At 43.5% G+C, this 21008-nt stretch overlaps 1 protein-coding gene across 1 annotated transcript in view; it reads left to right on the top strand.

The window, feature by feature from the left end:
* Positions 1-21008, top strand: part of rnmt (RNA (guanine-7-) methyltransferase) — a 43850-nt gene that overhangs the window by 21103 nt on the left and 1739 nt on the right. Inside the window, exons 7-9 of the mRNA XM_068030778.1 lie at positions 5848-5965; positions 19245-19346; positions 20140-20173. Coding sequence (XP_067886879.1) covers positions 5848-5965; positions 19245-19346; positions 20140-20173 — 254 coding nt within the window. The remainder of the gene's footprint in view (positions 1-5847; positions 5966-19244; positions 19347-20139; positions 20174-21008) is intronic.

The following is a 21008-nucleotide window of genomic DNA, read 5'->3' as shown; positions in this document are numbered from 1 at the left end:
ACAAAGATGCATTCCAGTGAGAGAGAGAGAGAGAGACTCTAGGGGAAGGATGCACCACCCGTGGCTAACTAAAGTAAAAGATAGTATCAAATTGAAAGAAAAAATGTACAATTCAGCAAAGAGTAGTGATTGGACAGAATATAAAAAACAGCGAATAATGAAAGAAATTAGAGTGCGAGAGAAAGCTAGCTAGAAATATAAAAACGGAGAGTAAGAGTTGGTACAAGTATTTAGAAAGGAAAAGAGTAAGTAAAATGAGTGCTGGTCCTCTATATAGAGAGAGAGAGAGAGACTGGGGAGTTAACCGTGGAAAATAAGCAGATGGCAGAGGAACTGGACAGATTTTTTTGCATTTGCCTTCGCTGTAGAGGACACAAATAACATCCCAGAAATAATTGTGAATCAAGAGTTGGGAGGGAGGAACTTAAAGCAATTACCATTACCAGGGAAAGGGTACTGAGAAAATTATTAGAACTAAAAGCTGACAAGTCCCCAGGTCCTGATGGACTTCATCCTAGGGTCTTAAAGCAGGTGGCTGCTGAGATAATGGATGCATTGGTTTTAATTTTCCAAAATTCCCTAGATTCTGGAAAGGTCCTATATGATTGGAAAATAGCGAATTTATCTCCACTATTCAAGGATGGAGGAAGACAGAAAGCAGGAAACTACAGGCCAGTTAGCTTAACATCTGTCATAGGAAAAATGCTAAGAAAAGGCTTACAAAGCTCTCAAAAAAGAGTAGTAAGTCTGAGAATTTGGGAAAGTTTTAGATGCCAGCAAAGGGCCACCAAAAAGCTGATTTAAAAAAAAATAGAATGAGAGTAAACTAGCCAGGAACATGAAACAGATTGTAAGAGTTTTTATAGGTATATCAAAAGGAAGAGAGTAACTAGAAAAGCAACGTATTATTTAAATGGAGAGAGATTGCAAAATTGAGATGCAGAGGGATTTGGTCTCCTAGTACATGAAACACAAAATGTTAGTCTGCAGGTACAGCAAGTGATTTAAGAAGGCAAATGCACTGTTGTCATTTATTGCAAGGGGAATGGAATGTAAAAGATGTTTTGCAACAGTTGTACAGGACATTGGTGAGACCACATCTAGAGTATCTGTTTTGGTTTCCTTACTTAAGAAGAAATATAATTGCATTGGAAGCAGTTCAGCGAAGGTTCACTTGACTGATTCCTGAGATGAGAGAATTATATTATGAGGAAAGGTTGGACAGGTTGGGTCTCTATTTATTGGAGTTCAGAAGGATGAGAGGTGATCTTATTGAGACATACAAGATCCTGGGGGGACTTAACACGGTGGATTTTGAAAGGATGTTTCCCCTTGTGGGAGAGACTAAAACTAGGGGTCTTCCATTTAGGACAGAGATACGGAGAAATTTTTTCTGAGGGCCGTGAGTCTGTGGAACTCTCCTCCGGAGAGTGTTGGAGGCAGGGTCATTGAATGTTTTTAAGGTAGAGCTAGACAGATTAGAGTCATAGAGAGATACAGCACTGAAACAGGCCCTTCGGCCCACCGAGTCTGTGCCAACCATCAACCACCCATTTTATACTAATCCTACATTAATCCCATATTCCCTACCACATCCCCACCTTATCTCAATTCTCCTACCACCTACCTACACTAGGGGCAATTTACAATGACCAATTTACCTATGAACCTGCAAGTCTTTGGCTGTGGTAGGAAACTGGAGCACCCGGCAGAAACCCACGCGGTCACAGGGAGAACTTGCAAACTCCGCACAGGCAGTACCCAGAACTGAACCTGGGTCGCTGGAGCTGTGAGGCTGCGGTGCTAACCACTGCACCACTGTGCTGCCCCTTCTTGACAAACGAGGGAGGCAAAGGGTATCGGGTAGGCAAGAAAGTGGAGTTGTCCACAAGCAGATCAACCATGATCTTATAGAATGGCTGAGCAGGCTCGAGGGGCTGAATAGCCTACTCATCCTAGTTCATAAGGATATAAAGCGTTCAGAAAAGATAGAGAAGGACAAAAGAGAGGTGACAGTACTGATTAGGGAAGACATTGCAGTTTTGGAAATTGAGGATGTTCTTGAGAGGGCAAGGACAGAAACCATTTGGTTAGAGTGGAGAAGCAAAAAAGATATGATCACATTACTTGGGGTATTCTATAGGCCTCCAAATGGTGAGAGCGCGAGAGAGAGCTGCAAATCTGCAGGGAAATCACAGAGCTGTGCAAGGACAATAGAATGGTGATGTTGGGGGACTTTAATTACCCAAATATTGATTTGGGATAATTTGAGTAAAGGTAAGGAGGGGGAGGAATTTCTGAAATGTGTTCAGGGCATGATGTGCTCAGCCCAACTAGAAACGAGACATTGCCGGATCTGGTGCTGGGAAATGAGGTGGACCAAGTGTCTGTCGGGGAGCACTTGGGTAACAGTGATCATTGTATCATAAGGTTTAGAATAGTAATGCAGAAAGGCAAGGAACAAAATAAAGAAGTATGTCGAGATTGGAAGAGAGCTAATTTCAATGCGATGAGAAGGGATTTATCCAGGGAAGAATGGAACCAAAGGCTGGCAGGCAAAACTGTAATGGAACAATGGGTTATCTTCAAGGAAGAGATGCTTCAGGTACAGGCAAGGTAGGGGAGACAGTGACATAGTGGTAATGTCATTGGACTAGTAATCCAGAGGCCCAAGCTAATGCTCTGGGGACACTGGTTCAAATCCTACCAAGGTAGCTGGTGGAATTTAAATTCTATTAATTAAAAATTCAGTTACTTAAACAAAATCTGGAATTGAAAGCTAATCTCAGTAATGGTGCCATGAAACTATCATTGATTGTCATAAAAACCTATCTAGATCACCTAATGTTCTTTAGGGAAGGAAATCTGCCATCCTTACCTGGTCTGGCCTACATGTGATTCCAGACCACAGCACTGATTCCTAATTGCCCTCTGAAATGGCCGAGAAAGCTATTCAGTTGAAAGTCAATTAGGGATGGGCAACAAATGCTGGACTTGCCAATGACAAATTCCATCAAGGGCGAAAGTTAAGGGAGCCAAAAACAGGGCTCCTTGGATGATGAGATAGAGAATATGATGAACCAAAAAAAAATGCATGTCGGGTGAATTCTTCAAGCGAGAACTGGGCCAAATTCAGAAAGTTGAGAGGGGAGGTGAAGAGGAAAGTAAGACTGGCAAAGAGAGAATATGAAGAGAGGTTGAGCAGATTAGGATTATTTTCATTAGAAAGACGGAGGTTGAGGGGGGACCTGATTGAGGTGTACAAAATCATGAGAAGTATAGACAGGGTGGATAGCAAGAGGCTTTTTCCCAGAGTGAGGGTTTCAATTACTAGAGGACACGAGTTCAAAGTGAAAGGGGAAAAGTTTAGGGGGGATATGCGTGGAAAGTTCTTTACGCAGAGGGTGGTGGGCACCTGGAACGCATTGCCAGCGGAGGTGGTAGATGCGGGCACGATGGAGTCTTTTAAGATGTATCTAGACAGATACATGAATGGGCAGGAAGAAAAGAGATACAGAACCTTAGAAAATAGGCGACATGTTTAGAGAGAGGATCTGGATCGGCGCAGGCTTGGAGGGCCGAAGGGCCTGTTCCTGTGCTGTAATTATCTTTGTTCTTTGTAATGGCAGTTAACATAAATGGGAACCCAAAAATCATCATCTGGCATGTAAATATTAAGAGGTGGGATGGGTCTATTAGGGACAAACAAGGTCGTATATGCTTAGGCGCAGTGCAAGGCTAGAATGCTTAATGAGTACTTTGTATCGATGTTTACTAAGGAAGAGGATGCTGACAAAATATCAGTAGAAGTGGAGATGGTAGAGGTAATGGGTGAGGTGAAAATTAATAGGCAGGATGTACTGGAAAGGCTGGCTATGCTGAGAGTGGATAAGTCGCCTGCTCTGGATGGCTTGCATCCCAGAGGTGGAGGATTGTGGAAGGGCTTGGCTTCATCTTCCAATCTTTCCTATATATGAGGGAGGTGCCAGAGGATTGGAGAGTAGCGAATGTGACATCCTTGTTTAAGAAAGGGGTAAGGACATTCCTAGAAGCTACAGGCTTCTGAGTTTAACCTCAGTGGTGGGTAAAGTTTTTAGAAATAATAATCGGTGAAAAAATTAACAGGCAGTTGGAGAGGTTTGAGTTAATTAAGGATATCCAGCTTGGATTTGAAAAAGACGGATCATATTTGACTAACCTAATTGAAATAACAGAAGGTTGATGAAGGGAATGCAGTGGATGTTGTTTATGTGGATTTTAAGAAGGTGTTTGATAAGGTACCACATAAAAGGCTGGTTAACACAATTGAGGCTCATGGAATAGGAGGGTCAATGTCAGCTTGGTTACAAAATTGGCTTAAGGACAGTCAACTGTGGCTGTGAGCTGTGGTAAATGCTTGTTTTTCAGACTGGCGAATGTTAGACAGTAGTGTTTCCCAAGGGTCAGTGCTAGGACCACTGCTTTTTTTGAGATGACTTGGAAATTAGAGTACAGAGTAAAATTTCAAAATTTGCAGATGATACCAAACTTGGAGATGTGGCAAACAGTGAGGATGATACCAGACGACTGCAACGGGACATAGAGAGGCTAGCAGAATCGGCGGACAAGTGGCAGATAGCATTTTATACAGAGAAGTGGGGGGCCAGGAATTTTGGAAGGAATAGTGAGAGGCAATATAGACTTAATGGCACACTTCTAAAGAGTGCAGGGACAGAGGGGCAAGGGAGTTCATGTGTTTAGAGCTTTGAAGGAGGCAGGACGTATTGAAAGAGTAGTTGGCAAAGCATACGGGATCTTGGGCTTCATAAAATGGAGATGTTGAGTACAAAAGCAGGGAAGTTATGCTGAACCCTTTATGAATTTCTCGTTGAGCTACAACTAGAGTATTGCATCCAGTTCAGGTCGTCACACTTTACGAAGGATGTGAGGGTGCTGAGGAGATTTCCCAGAATGGCTCCAGGGATGAGGAATGTTAGCCACAAGGTTTGGTTGGAGAAACTGGGGTTGTTTTCCTTGGAGTAGAGGAGGTCAAGTTGAGATTTGAGAATAGCTGTACAGGGTTATGACAGGTTTAGATAAGGTAGACAAAAGCTGTTCTCATTAGTTGATGGTACAAGGACGAAGGCAAGAGATACAAGGAGGTTGTGAGGAAGAACATTTTTATGCAGCGAGTGATAACCTGGAACTCGCTGCTTATGAGGGTGGTGGAAGTGGAGACCATGAATCATTTCAAAAGGAAATTGGATGGGCATTTGAGGGGAATAGAGAAGCGGGGAAATGGGACTGATTGGATTGCTGTAGGCTCTTGGGTGAATGGCCTCCCTCTGTGCAGTAATGACTCTAACTTTAAAGTACACCTTTATTTGCCTTGCATCTCCCATTGTTTTCTCCTTTAACAATTTTACCCTTGGCTAAAGCACAATTACAATGAATTGGTATTCCAGGCTCCTCATGTAGTGGATTTTTTATAGTCTACAAATTACTTAGTTCAAAACAGCAGCTCTGCTAAATTTATCAAATAATAGTTTGAACATTAGGAAATTTTAAAGGGGATTTTGTTCCAATTTGTATCAGGGTGGACTGAAGACTTGCCGAGGAGAATTTTATTGGCTCATGGTCATCCATTTTAGCAACAAACCTACTGAAGTGAGCATTTCATTGTGTTAGTAAATGTGTTAGAGCTAACTGAACAGTAACAGTTGAGCTCATTGAGGGAATCAAGGCCTTTACCATGCATTATTGCCTGCTCTCAGCAAGTTGGTCAGTTCCTTTATTAATATAATTTCTCCTAGTGTGGCATTCAGTGTAATGTTAATGAAGCTATATAACTGCTCTTTGTCCTTTTAGGATGGCTAAAAAGCACAAGATGAAGCTCATCTTAAAAAAGACTTTTGCAGAATTTTTCAAAGAAAAAGTCCAGAATTCAGAACATAAAATGCTGCTCAAGAGAATGAAGTCGTTAGAGGTAATGTGAAACAGTAGCTAGTGAAGATGATGGCTGCAGTAATTATCCAGTACAGTGCTGGACCTTTCTTGGTGAAGTTGTCTAGATAAGTCTATATGGCAAAAGTTAAAATTGCCTATTTTGCTTCCAACAGCAAATTGTTTTTTCACCTTTTAATTAGCAGCATCATTAATTTTTGACGTGAAAAAATCTTAATCTGTTTTACTAAGTTTTGAAATTGATTATACAAAACTGCGATTGTTTTTTTTTTGTTGGGAAAGCGCATTAGGGGTTACGGAACCAAGGCAGGTGGAGTTAAGAGACACATCTGCTGTTATCTAATTGAATGGCACAAAAGACTTGAGGGGCCAAATGATCATCTGCTTTTCCCATATTCCTGGTGCTGATGTGAATTGGCCACATCTCACTGCATGAGCATCATTGGCTTTCTGATGCTGACTTTCTATTAATAATAATATATATGAAATGTTAAGTTTGTGCTGCATGGATTCAACACAAGTGTTTGGGAGTGGTTAAAGTCAGGAGTTGAAATTGGTAAGTTTTTCTAGCACCTGTGGTGAAAGGCTCAGTTTTCACTCCCCGTTTTGGAGGACATGTGTTAATACGGAAACCAGAACTTGATGGAATCCACAGACTCCTGTGTTGAATCTGAAGATTGAGCTGTCATATTTTAGCATTGATAATTACACTTCATATTTATAGGTAGGTGCTTTTGGTGGCTGTACCTTCAGTGGCCGAGGCCCCAAGTCCAGAATTCTCTCCCTAAACTTCTCCGCCTCTCTACCTCTCTTTCCCCCTTTAAGGCGCTACTTAAAACCTACCTCTTTGACCAAGTTTTTAGTCATCTGCCCTAAAATTTCCTTATGTGGCTTGGTATCAAATTTTGTTTGATAAAACTGTGAAGAGCCTTGGGACATTTTACTATGTTAAAGGTGCTATATAAATGCAAGTTATTGAATTTATTTCAGTTGACTGAGTACTAATGGGGTTTCTCTCAACCACGGCAGTTAAACCTACCTTTTTTGGACCCCTTAGATTTTCATTGAAAGCAGGTTTGTGTATCTACTGCGAAGCTCAAATATCTTCCCGTTTTAGAGCTTTTACTTTTCTCTGGATATGGTCTGGAGTTCCAGTTGTAAGCAATCACTTCATGGATCTGTGATTCAGCAAAGGAGGTGGCCACACAGCCTATTTTGCTACTTTAAGTTGAGTGCTAATTTTTTGAGGGGGAGACCACTTTTGTTAACTTTGAGGGTTGTTTTTCCTTTGGGGGCCTCCCTTTTGCAACATTATTCCCCAGTCAAGTGCAAATGGGCAGCTTGTACCAGACCTCTGCCAGTGACTCTGTAACCAGCTTCTCGGGTTGTTAAGAGGTAATGTGCCTTTTCTCTCCTCTTCCATCTCTTCCGCCACCACCATTCTAGTGGGAAATGTGTGTCTTCTGCTGGGAACCTCTTTAAAATGCACGGCTGAGATGTTCCCCTTGTGGGATAATGCAATTCCAATGTAGCAACACCTTCAACACAGTTCTGAGGGCTGCACAGTATAGCTTGTAGTAAAATGCAAAAGTTTGCCCATGTAAATTTATGCATAATTTTTCATGACTGCTCTTGTGTTCTCTGTCGATAGTTTCTAGTGTTTCTCCCCTCTTTTATATTCTCCCACCATTGTAGTGGCTCTGTATATTTGCACTTCCCCAAAGTATGGTGTATGTAATGTTTTAGCTGCAGTAATATACATAAATTGTTACAGACCCTTCAATTATATATTCAGTTGGTAGCATGGTCCAGTTGCTCATTTTGTAATATTGAAAAATAAGGGAGAGCACTCTTGCACTTGCTGCTGTTGATGGAAATTAGCAGTTGGTAGGTTTTAGTTGTGAGCTGTGCAGTTTGATCCACCGGAAACAGTTGCATAGTGGTTATGTTACTGGGCTAGTAATCCAGAAGCTTGGAGTAATGATCCGGAGACCTGAGCTCAAATCCCATCATGGCAGCTCCGGAATGTAAATTCATTGAATTAAATAAACCTGGAATAAAAAGCTGATATCAGTAGCTGGTGGATTCTCATTTAAAAAAAAAAAAAATCTGGTTCACTATTGTCCTTTTAGGGAAGGAAATCTGCTGTCCTTCCCCAGACTGGCTGGGATACAACTCCTGACCAGCAGCAATGTGGTTGATTCTTAACTGCCGCCATCTCAGTTGCACTAAAGCACAACAAGTATAAGAAAGCTGGATGTACCACCTGGCATTGACCAACGCATTGGTTTCAGATACGTCAAAGGAACACCCAGTCCAGCTGACTCTTTCAAGTCTTCATCTAATATATGGGGACTTGTACCAAAATTGGAAGAGCAGTCTCACAGATTAATCAAGAATGATACCTTTCAGCAAACCGTAGATCAATACATAAAAATGGTAAAGCTGGCTTCTCCTATAAGCTGAAATGGGCAGCAAACAATCAAAACTGAAGAGTTCTTTTATATAAAGTGTGCAACTGTTGCGAAGGTAGAACATGTTGCTGCTGTGGAGACATTTGCAACCAGTGGATTTAATCAGTGAATAGCAGTATGCAATGTTGATTACACAGGTTTAGCAAACACCACAAATTAACCATACAACAAATGAAGGACCAGAAGCTGCTGCCTTTTTAGCAACAATCCGAGCCAAAGAAGAGGATAAATTAACAGGAAAATTTTAAAAGGGGAAGGACAGAAAATAAGCTTCCAATGCAAGTACTTGCAGATGAGTAGAGGTGTTGCAACTGAAGGTGCAGCCTTCAAGAATTGTCTTCAGAACAGAAAGTGCTGGAAATACTCAGGTCTGGCATCATCTGTGAAGAAAGAAACGGTTAACGTTTCAGGCCTGTGAACTTTCACCACTTCTGGTGAAAGGTCGCAGACCTGAAATGTTAACTCTGTTTCTTTCTCCACAGATGCTGCCAGACCTGCTGAGTATTTCCAGCACTTTGTTCTCATTTCAGAGTTCCAGCATTTGCAATATTTTGCTCTTATTAACGAACCGTATTCAGATAGATGAGTCCCAAGTGGCAAAATTCTAGCTTCCTCTTGCGAGCCAATACAGAAGGCAACTCCTGAACAGGGAATAATGTCAACTCGCCATTGATGGGACACTTGGGGAATAACACTGGAGCAACGCAAGAGTAGTCCCATCATGTGTTTTCTCCATCAGAGGTAGTTGCATGTCATTAGAAACGTTATAAAGGGACTTTAGTAAGAGGAAAAATTTTAATTAAAATGAATAAAAGCCCCACATACCCCCTTGCCAGTTACCAGGTTATAGATCTGTGTCAATATGCTTTATAAATGACAGAATTTTTGAAGTACACTGCTGACATCTTGTGACAAAAATTCTAAATTACAACTTCTGTGAAAAAGTGCACTGCTTCTCCAGGTTGCTATTTTGGATATTCCTGCTTATTGGAACTTGGCTCTATGCTTTTGCTAGGTTTCAATACTTTCCCAGAAAGGTATCCTAAAATCTTATCTTTCAAGATTAAGGATCACAACAGTCTTGCTATTTCTTTGCATGCTGCCTTTCATACAGACAACGTAAGAAAAGTCAGGAATGAGAAAAGGTCATTAGGTCCATCTTTTCATTCGTTCGTGGGATGTGGGCATCGCTGGAAAAATAAAAGCTCATAGTGTAGGGGGTAACATTGGCATGGCTAGAAGATTAGCTAGCTAACAGGAAACAGTAGGCATAAATGGGTCATTTTCTGGTTGGCAAGATGTAATGAGTGGTGTGCCACAGGAGTCAGTGCTGGGCCCTCAACTTTTTAAAATTATATAAATGACTTGGATGAAGAGACCAAAGGTATGGTTGCTGAATTTGCTGATGAGACAAAGATAGGTAGGAAAATAAGTTGTGAAGAGAACATGAGGCTACAAAGGCATATAGATAGGTTAAGTGAATGGGCAAATATCTGGCAAATGGAGTATAATGTGGGAAAGTGTGAAATTGTCCATTATGGCAGGAAGAATAAAAAGAGCATATTATCTAAATGGTGAAAGATTGCAGAGCTCTGAGATGCAGAGGGATCTGGAAGTCCTACTGCATGAATCGCAAAAGGTTAGTGTGCAGGTGCAGCAAGTAATTAGGAAAGCAAATAGAATGTTATCGTTTATTGCGAGGTGAATTGAATGCAAAAGTAGGGAGGTTATGCTTCAGTTATACAGGGCATTGGTGAGACCACATCTGGAGTACTGTGTACAGTACTGGTCTCTTTATTTAAGGAAGGATATAAATGCGTTGGAAGCCATTCAGAGAAGGTTTACTAGACTAATACCTGGAATGGGCGGGTTGTTTTACGAGGAAAGATTAGACAGGTTAGGCTTGTATCCGGTGGAGTTTAGGAGATTAAAAGGCGACTTGATTGAAACCTATAAGATCCTGAGGGGTCTTGACAGGGATATGAAAAGGATGTTTCCTCTTGTGGGAGAATCTAGAACTAGGGGGGTCACTGTTTAAAAATAAGGGGTCACCTATTTATGACAGATGAGGAAAAAAATTTTCTCTGAGGGTTGTGAGTCTTAGGAATTCACTTCCACAAAAGGCGGTGGAAGCAGAGTCTGAATATTTTTAAGACAGAGATATATTCTTGATAAGCAAGCGGGTGAAAGCTTATTGAAAGTAGGCGGGAATGTGGAGTTGAGGCTACAATCAGATCAGCCATGGTCTTGTTGAATGACGGAGCAGGCTCGAGGGGCAGGTGGCCTACTCCTTTCCTAATTCGTATGTTTGTATGCTAGGCCAGCATTTATTTCCCATCCCTAATTGCCCTTGAGAAGGTGGTGGTGAGCTGCTGCTTGAACTACTGCAGTCCTTAGCATGTAGTTACACCAACAGTGCTGTTAGGAAGGGCATTCCAGGAGTTTGACACAGCGACAGTGAAGGAATGGCACCCTACACTTCCCCCACCCCACAAAAAATCCCAGGCATGGATTAAGATGGCAGATGGGGGTGCTTGTACCACCTTCCTGATGTGTTGCAGCCCTCCTCTATCTTAATTTGCCTGCCCCTGAGGAGTGGGTACATAGGAGTAGGCCATTCAGCCCATCAAGGCTGCTTCGCTATTCAATATGATCATGGCTGATCATCCACTTCAATGCCTTTTTGCCACACTGTCCCCATATCCCTTTGTCATTGGTATATAGAAATCTGTCAATCTCTGCTTTAAACATAGTCAATAACTGAGCTTCCACAGCCCTCTGGGGGTAGAGCATTCCAAAGATTCACAACCCTCTGAATAAAGACATTTCTCCTCATCTCTGTCCTAAGTGGCTTCCCCCTTATTTTGAAATTGTGTCCCCTGGTTCTAGACTCCCCAACCAGGGGAAACATCTTACCTGCATCTACCCTGTCTAATCCCTTTATGTATTTTGTAAGTTTCAATGAGATCACCTCTCGTTCTTAAAGTCTGGAGAATACGGGCCCAGTTTCCCCAATCTCTTTCGGACAGTCCTGCCATGGCATCCCAACAAGTCTGGTGAACCTCCACGGCAATAATATCCTTCCTAAGGTATGGGGACCAAAACTGCACAAACAACTTCAGGTGCAGTCTAACCAAACTTCTATACGATTGAAGCAGGGGACTTCGCTACTCCTGTACTTATACCCTTTTGCGATAAAGGCTGACATATCATTGTTGGAAAAAATTCTGAGGGACAGGATTAATCAGGGATAGTCAGCATAGCTTTGTCAGGAGGAGATCGTGTCTAACTAACTTGATTGAATTTTTCAAGGCAATGACCAGATGTGTAGATGAGGGTAAAGCAGCTGATGTCGTCTACATGGACTTCAGTAAGGCTTTTGATAAGGTCCCGCATTGGAGATTGGATAAGAAGATAAGAGCCCATGGGATCCAGAGCAATTTGGCAAATTGGATCCAAAATTGGCTTAGTGGCAGGAGGTTGTTTTTGCGATTGGAAGCCTGTGACCAGTGGTGTACCTCAGGGATCGGTGCTGAGACCCTTGCTGCTCATAATGTACATTAATGATTTAGACGTGAATGTCGGATGTATGATCACTAAGTTCGCAGATGGTGTCATAAATAGTGAGGAGGATAGCCTTAGATTACAGGACGATATAGATGGGTGGAGCTGTGGCAAATGGAATTTAATCCTGAGAAGTGTGAGGTGATGCATTTTGGGAGGACTAAGAAGGCAAGGGAATGTACAATGGATGGTAGGACCCTAGGAAATACAGAGGATCAGAGGGACCTTGGTGTACTTGTCCATAGATCACTGAAGGCAGCAGCACAGGTAGATAAGGTGGTTAGGAAGGCATATGGGATACTTGCCTTTATTAGCAGAGGCATAGAATATAAGAGCAGGGGAAGTTATGATGGAACTGTATAAAACGCTAGATAGGCCACAGCTGGAATACTGTATACAGTTCTGGGCACCACACTATAGGAAGGATGTGATTGCACTCGAGAGGGTGCAGAGGATATTCACCAGGATGTTGCCTAGGCTGGAGCATTTCAGCTATGAAGAGAGACTGAAAAGGCTAGGGTTGTTTTCCTTAGAGCAGAGAAGGCTGTGGGGAGAGATGATTGAGGTATCCAAAATTGAGAGGCATTGATAGGTTAGATAGGAAGAAACTTTTTCCCTTAGCGTAGGGGTCAAAAACCAGGGGGCATGGATTTAGGGTAAGGGGCAGGAGTTTTAGGGGGGATTTGAGGAAAAAAATTTTCACTCAAGGTTGTTAGAATCTGGAGCGCACTGCCTGAAGAGGTGGTAGAGGCAGGAACCCTCACAACATTTAAGAAGTATTTAGATGAGCACTTGAAACGCCATAACATACAAGGCTATGGGCCAAGTGCTGGAAAATGGAATTAGAATAGTTAGGTGCTTGATGGCCGGCACAGACAGGATGGGCCGAAGGGCCTGTTTCTGTGCTGTATAACTCTATTAGCTGCCTTAATTGCTTGATGCACCTTATTGATGAGGACACCCAAGTCCTTTTATACACTTACACTTTCTAATCTCTTACCATTTAATAAATACTGTGCACACCTGTTCCTCTTACCAAAGTGGATGACCTTACATTCCCACCTAGTTTTGTGTCATCTGCGACCTTGGAAATATTACATTTGGTCCCCACATTCAAATCATTGATATATGTTGTGAACAGCTGGGGCTCAAGTACTGATCCTTGTGGTATCCCACTAGTCACAGACTGCCAACGTGCGAATGACCCGTTTATTCCTACTCTCTACTCTCTGCTTTCTGCCTGTTAACCAGTCCTTAATCCACGCCAATATATTACCTCCTATCCCATGTAGTTTAATTTTGGTAACCAACCTCCTGTGGGGGACTTTATCAAAAGCTTTCTGAAAAGCCAAGTATACTACATCCACTGACTCCCGTTTATCAATTCTGTTAGTAACATCCTCAAAAAACACTCCAACAGGTTCATCAAACATGATTTCCCATTCGTAAATCCATGTTCACTGTGCCCAATCAGATCATTATTGTCCAAGTGTCCATTTATCACATCCTTTAGAATAGATTCTAGCATTTTCCCTACTACTGATGTCAGGCTAACCGGTATGTAGTTCCCTGTTTTCTCTCTCCCTCTTAAATAGTGGGGGTGACATTTGCTCCCAGTGGGGGCCTAATTTAAATGGTGAGCTTCCATCCTAATTGTGGCAGGCAGCATCCTGGCCACAGGAGGCCTCTAAGTTTTCTTTTAACATTTAAAAGAAGTTCCTTGTGTGAAGGAAGGTGAAGGAGTGCTCTTCCTGGCTCCACCAGGATACTGGAGGCCTCCAAAGACGGACAGTAGGCAGTGTGTATGGGAACAGGAAGTTGCAAAGGAACATGGACAGATTAAGTGTGGGCAAAACTGTAGCAAATGGAGTTCAATGTGGGAAACTGAGAGGTCATTCACATTGGACACAAAGATAAGTTGGAGTATTTTCTCCAGTGTGAGAAACTACCCACAACCAACGGATCAGATCAAAGGTCTGCAGTCCAGCACATCCAGTCATCAATTGTGGTGTGCTATTAAACAACTGACAGAGGAGGAGGCTCTGTGAGCATCCCCATCCTCAGTGACCGATGAGCACAGCGTGAGAGTGCCAAAGATGAGCATAAGTGTTTGCAACCATCTTCAGCCAGAAATGCCGAGTGGATGATCCATCTCGGCTGCCTCCTAAGGACCCCAGCACCACAGGTATCAGTCTTCAGCCAATTCGATGCACCCCATGTGATATCAAGAAACAGCTGAATGCACTGGATACAGCAAAGGCAGTGGGTCCCCGATAACGTTCTGACTGTAGTGCTGACGATTTGAGCTCTAAAACTAGCCATGTCTTTAGCAAAGCTGTTCTAGTACAGCTACAACACTGACATCCATCTGACCATGTGGAAAATTGCCCAGGTATGCCCTGTTCACGAAAAGCAGGACAAAACCAATCCGGTCAATAACTGCCCATCAGTCTATTCTCAGTCATCAGCAAAGTGATGGAAGTTGTGATTGACAGTGCCATCAAGTGGCTCTTGCTCATCAACTGCCCTCCCTCAGCTGATGAGTCAGTACTCCATGTTGAACACCACTTGGAGGAAGCACTGAGGGTGGCAAAGGCACAAAATGTACTCTGGGTGGGGGACTTCAATGCTCATCACCAAGAGTGGCTCGGTTGCACCACTACTGACCGAGCTGGCCAAGTCCTAAAGGACATAGCTGCTAGACTGGGTCTGCAGCAGGTGGTGGGGGAACCAACACGGGGGAAAAACGTACTTGACCTTGACCTCATCAGTCTGCCTGCCGAAGTTGCTTCTGTCCATGACAGTATCGGTAGGAGTGACCACCGCACAGTAATTGTGGAGACGAAATCTCACCTTCACATTGAGGATACCGTCCATCGTGTTGTGTGGCACTGTTGCTGTGCTAAATGGGATAGATTTTGAACAGATGTAGCAATGCAAAACTGGGCATTCATGAGGCGCTGTGGGCCATCAGCAGCAACAGAATTGTACTCGACCACAATCTGTAACCTCATGGCCCGGCATCTCCCCCACTCTACCATTACCATCAAGCCAGAAGACCAACCCTAGTTCAATGAAGAGTGCAGGAGGGCATGCCAGGAGCAGCACCAGGCATACCTCAAAATGAGGTGTCAACCTGGTGAAGCTACAACCCAGGACTACTTGCATGCCAAACTGCATGAGCAGCATGCAATAGAGAGTGCTAAGCGATCCCATAACCAACGGATCAGATCTAAGCTCTGCAGTCCTGCCACATCCAGTCGTGAATGGTGGTGGACAATTAAACAACTAACTGGAGGCGGTGGCTCCACAAATATCCCCATCCTCAATGATGGGGGAGCCCAGCACATCAGTGCGAAAGATAAGGCAGAAGCATTTGCAGCAATCTTTAGCCAGAAGTGCCGAGTTGATCCATCTCGGCCCCCTCCTGAAGTCCCCAGCATTACAGATGCCAGACTTCAGCCAATTCGATTCACTCTGCGTGATATCAAGAAACGACTGAAGGCACTGGATACTGCAAAGGCTATGGGTCCTGACAATATTTTAGTTACAGTTAGAGATACAGCACTGAAACAGGCCCTTCGACCCACCGAGTCTGTGCCGACCATCAACCACCCATTGATACTAAACCTACACTAATTCCATATTCCTACCACATCCCCACCTGTCCCTATATTTCCCTACCACCTACCTATACTAGGGGCAGTTTATAATGGCCAAGTAACCTATCAACCAGCAAGTCTTTGCCTTGTGGGAGGAAACTGGAGCACCCGGAGGAAACCCACGCAGACACAGGGAGAACTTGCAAACTCCACACAGGCAGTACCCAGAATTGAACCCGGGTTACTGGAGCTGTGAGGCTGCGGTGCTAACCACTGTGCCGCCCATATTCTGGCAATAGTACTGAAGACCTGTGCTCCAGAACTTTCCGCACCCCTAGCCAAGCTGTTCCAGTATAGCTACAACACTGGCATCTACCCGGCAATGTGGAAAATTGCGCATGTATGTCCTGTGCACAAAAAGCAGGACAAGTCCAACCCGGCCAATTACCGCCCCATCAGTCCTCTCTCAATCATCAGTAAAGTGATGGAAGGTGTCATCGACAGTGCCATCAAGCGCTACTTGCTTAGCAATAACCTACTCACTGATGCTCAGTTTGTGTTCTGCAAGGGCCACTCAGCTCCTGACCTCATTACAGTCTTGGTTCAAACATGGACAAAAGAGTTGAACTCCAGAGGTGAGGTGAGAGTGACTGCCCTTGACATCAAGGCAGCATTTGACTGAGTATGGCATCGAGGAGCCCGAGCAAAACTGGAGTCAATGGGAATCAGGGGGAAAACTCTCTGCTGGTTGGAGTCATACCTAGCGCAAAGGAAGATGGTTGTGGTTGTTGGAGGTCAATCATCTGAGCTCCAGGCCATCACTGCAGGCGTTCCTCAGGGTAGTGTCCTAGGCCCAACCATCTTCAGCTGCTTCATCAATGACCTTCCTTCAATCATAAGGTCAGAAGTGGGGATGTCCGCTGATGATTGCACAATTCGTGACTCCTCAGATACTGAAGCAGTCCGTGTAGAAATGCAGCAAGACCTGGACAATATCCAGGCTTGGGCTGACGAGTAACATTTGCGCCACACAAGTGCCAGGCAATGACCTTCTCCAACAAGAGAATCTAACCATCTCCCCTTGACGTTCAGTGGCATTACCATCGCTGAATCCTCCACTATCAACATCCTAGGGGCTACCATTGACCAGAAACTGAACTGGAGTAGATATATAAATACCGTGGCTACAAGAGCAGGTCAGAGGCTAGGAATCCTGCGGCAGGTAACTCACCACCTGACTCCCCAAAGCCTGTCCACCATCTACAAGGCACAAGTCAGGAGTGTGATGGAATACTCTCCACTTGCCTGGATGGGTGCAGCTCCAACAACACTCAAGAAGCTCGACACCATCCAGAACAAAGCAGCCTGCTTGATTGGTACACCATCCGCAAACATTCACTCCCTCCACCACCGATGCACAGTGGCAGCAGTGTGTACCATCTACAAGATGCACTGCAGCAACGCACCAAGGCTCCTTCGACAACATCTTCCAAACTTGCGAACTGTACCACCTCGAAGGACGAGCAGCCGATGCATGGGAACATCACCACCTGCAAGTTCCCGTCCAAGTCACACACCATCCTGACTTGGAACTATATCTCCGTTCCTTCACTGTCGCTGGGTCAAAATCCTGGAACTCCCTTCCTAACAGCACTGTGGGTGTACCTACCCCACATGGACTGCAGTGGTTCAAGAAGGCAGCTCACCACCACCTTCTCAAGGGCAATTAGGAATGGGCAATAAATGCTGGTATAGCCAGTGACGCCCACATCCCATGAATGAATAAAAAAAAACCTGCTTGCCTTTGCTCAGTTTGTATTCTACCAGGGCTGCTTGGCTCCCCATTCCATTACAGCCTTGGCCCATGGACAAAAGAGCTGAATTCCAGAGGTTGGGTGAGAACGACTGCCCTTAACATCAAGGCAGCATTTGACTGAGTGCGGTATCACGGGTCCCTAGTATAATTGAAATCAATGGGAATTGGTGGCGGGAGCGGGGGAGGGCACTTGACTGGCTGGAATCATATCTAGCACAAAGGAAAATGATTGGCATCTAATAATCACAATCCTCTCAGCCATAGGATATCGCTGCAGGGGTTCAGCAGGGCAGTGTCGCAGGCCCAACATCTTCAGCTGTTTTAATAATGACCTTCCCTCTGTCATAAGGTCAGAAATGGGGATGTTCTCCGATGATTGCAGTGTTCGGTTCCATTTGTAACTCCTTAAATCAGATTGTGCCAGCATGCAGCAAGACCTGGACAGCATCCAGGCTTAGGCCTCTTTTTATTCTTTCATGGGATGTGGGCATCGCTGTCAAGGTCCGTATTTGTTGCCCATCATTATTGCCCTTGAATTGAGTGGATTGCTAGGTCATTTCAGAGGGCAGTTAAGAGTCAACCACATTGTTGTGGGTCTGGAATCACATATAGGCCAGACCAGGTAAGGACAGCAGATTTCCTTCCCTAAAGGACATTAGTGAACCAGATGGATTTTTACAACAATTGACAATGGTTTCATTGAACTAGCTTTTTAATTCCAGATTTATTAATTGAATACAAATTTCACCATCTGCTGGGGTGGGATTCGAACCCATGCCATCGGAGCTTTAGCCCAGGACTCTGGATTACTAGCCCACTACGCTGCCTCCTGATTAAGGGCAAGTAGCATTCACACCACGCAAGTGCCAGGCAATGACTATCTTCAAGATCGATTCTAACTAACTCCCCATAACATTCAGTGGCATTACCATTGTCGAATCCCCTATTATCAACATCCTGGCGGGGTGGGGGGGGGGGGGGGGTCACCATTGATCAGAATCTCAACTGGATCAGCCATATAAATACTGTGGCTCCAGCAGCAGGTCAAAAGCTGAGAATTCTGTGGTGAGTAACTCCCCGAAACCTGTCCACCATCTACAAGGCACAATTCAGGAGTGTGATGGAATACTCTCCACTTGCCTGGATGAATGCAGCTCCCACACCATCCAGGACAAAGCAGCCTGCTTGATTGGCACCCCAGCTACCACCTTCAACATTCACTCCCTCCACCACCGACACAGTGGCAGTAGTGTGTACCACCAACAACATGCACTGCAGCAACTCATCATCCTGCTTCGACAGCATCTTCCTAACCTGCAGCCTTTACCACCCACAAGGATGAGGGCAGCAGATGCTTCAGAACACAAGTTTCTCTCCAAGCCACACATCATTCTGATTTAGAACTATATTGCCGTTTCTTCACTGTCGATGGTTCAAAATCCTCTAAGTCCCTAACAGCACTGACGGTGTACCCGAGCCAGATGGACTGCAGCGGTTCAAGAAGATGGCTCACCACCACCTTCTCAAGGGTGATGAGGGATGGGCAATAAATGCTGGGCTTGCCAGCAATTCCCACATCCTGTGAATGAATTAGAAAAAGCTTTGTGGTTTAGAAGATGTGTTGTGATCGTTTTCCTACTATATCAGTTCTGAGCAGTTAAAATTCACTCACCCAGTTTTTAAGTTTGTTTATTTTAAACAACATTAGAGTGTCAAGAGGAAGCCTGAATGCAGTGATCAGCATAGGTTTTCAACCTGAACCGCGTGTTTTAAGTTGTAATAAATAAAATGGAAGAGTTTTAAAATTTAAGTGGCATTGTAATACTATTTTTGTATGTTTTGCAGCAATATCCTATTGCAGAGACTAGTGGTAGTCTTGGATTTAATAAGGAAGATTATGAGCATGCAGAAGATTACCTGAAGAATGCACAAGCAAGAGCGCCACTCGTAAGTTTAAATAGCTTTTTTTTTTCTTGAACAGTTAAATGAGCACGTTGGAACTTAAATAACTTCCGGTTAATTATCCCAGGTCTGCCTTTGCAAAGCTACTTGCACTTTTCCAGTGCCCCATTTTATTTCAAAAGCCCAAATAACAGCAATTGACAGAGTTCTCTTAAACGTAACTGTCAATTTTATAATTTGTATAAGATATTAACAGGAAATGCTGCTGGAAAATTAATTTTCTGGTCAGTCCCAAGAGGAAGAGCTAGTCTGGAGGAGTAACAGTTCACTCAGAATTAGAAAAGGTATTGGGTGAAATACTTCTATCAAATACCCAAGGTATAGCATGGTAACTTTTTGAAAGTACCAAGAACCGAGCTTGGCACTAACGTATGTGCAACTGACATTGTGCACAATTGATGAATGATCCATTCATCAGGTTTATTAAATGCAAGACATTTGCTCGGGTTTCAAATCCATTGTATGACTCTAGACCACAGCAACAGAAGCACCTTGAACTTTAGTTACCTTGTGCAGTTCATAACATTCAAAATGAGTCCTTGGCAAATGTTGCACTGCTTTAGAATTAATAACCATTTTATATTGGAAAAGGTTGTTGAAATTACCTGCAGAGAAAGACATTTTAGAATCAAACCTGTGGGAAGCAGAAAATGTACCAATGAATATTTGAGATATTGAGCAATGTATTCAAGAATTCCTGGCAGATGCATTTATGAATTTTTCATTGGACCCTCGAGTCACTACAATAATTATTTTCTTATCTTGTGATATTTTGCAGGGAACGTTAAGCAAATCTGAGTGGGAGGCTACAAGTACGTATAATTCTCAAACACCACTGTTATCAACAATTTGTATTTATGTAGCGCCTTTAATAAAACATGCCAAGGCACGTCGCAGGAGCATTATCAAACAAAATATGACACTGAGCCATATAAGGAACTATTAGGTCAGATAACCAAAAGTTTGGTCAAAAAGGTAGGTTTTAAGGAGTGGCTTAAGGAGGAAACCAAGGTGGAGAGGCTGAGAGGTTTAGGGAAAGTTTTCCAGAGCTTAGGGCCTTGGTAGTTGAAGGCACAGCCACTAATGGTAGCACGATTAAAATCAGGAATGTTCAAGAGGCTAGAATTAGATGCGCATAGATATCTCAAAGGGTTGTAGAGCTGCAGGTGATTATAGAGTTAGGGAGGGGCGAGGCCATGGAGTGATTTGAAAATGAGGATAAGAATTTTGAAATCAAGACGTTGCTTGACTGGGATCCAAGATAGGTCAACGAGCACAGGGTTGATAGGTGAACAGGACTTGGGAGACGGGCGATTTAGGACATGGACAGCAGAGTTTTGGATATTCTTGGGGTCGAATATGATACCAAGGCAGCGAACAGTCTGGTTTAATCTCAGACTGTTTGTTTACAGGGAGAGGAATGGAGTTGGTAGCTAGGGAATGGAGTTTGGATTGAGAACCAAAAACTATGGCTTCAGTCTTCCCATTTAATTGGAGGAAATTTCTGCTCATTCAGTATTGGATTATCAGATTGTAAATGAGTGTTTCTTTGACATATGGAGTTAAATGAGCCCAGATTAATATTGATATTATATTCCTTCTGCACAAATACGCAATAGAAAAGATATGGGTCCAGTAACACTTGGT

This window comes from Heterodontus francisci, chromosome 5, assembly GCF_036365525.1.
Source record: "Heterodontus francisci isolate sHetFra1 chromosome 5, sHetFra1.hap1, whole genome shotgun sequence".
NCBI lineage: Eukaryota > Metazoa > Chordata > Chondrichthyes > Heterodontiformes > Heterodontidae > Heterodontus > Heterodontus francisci.
The sequence above is the reverse complement of the archived record's forward strand: the minus strand, read 5'-3'. Positions and strand labels throughout refer to the sequence as shown.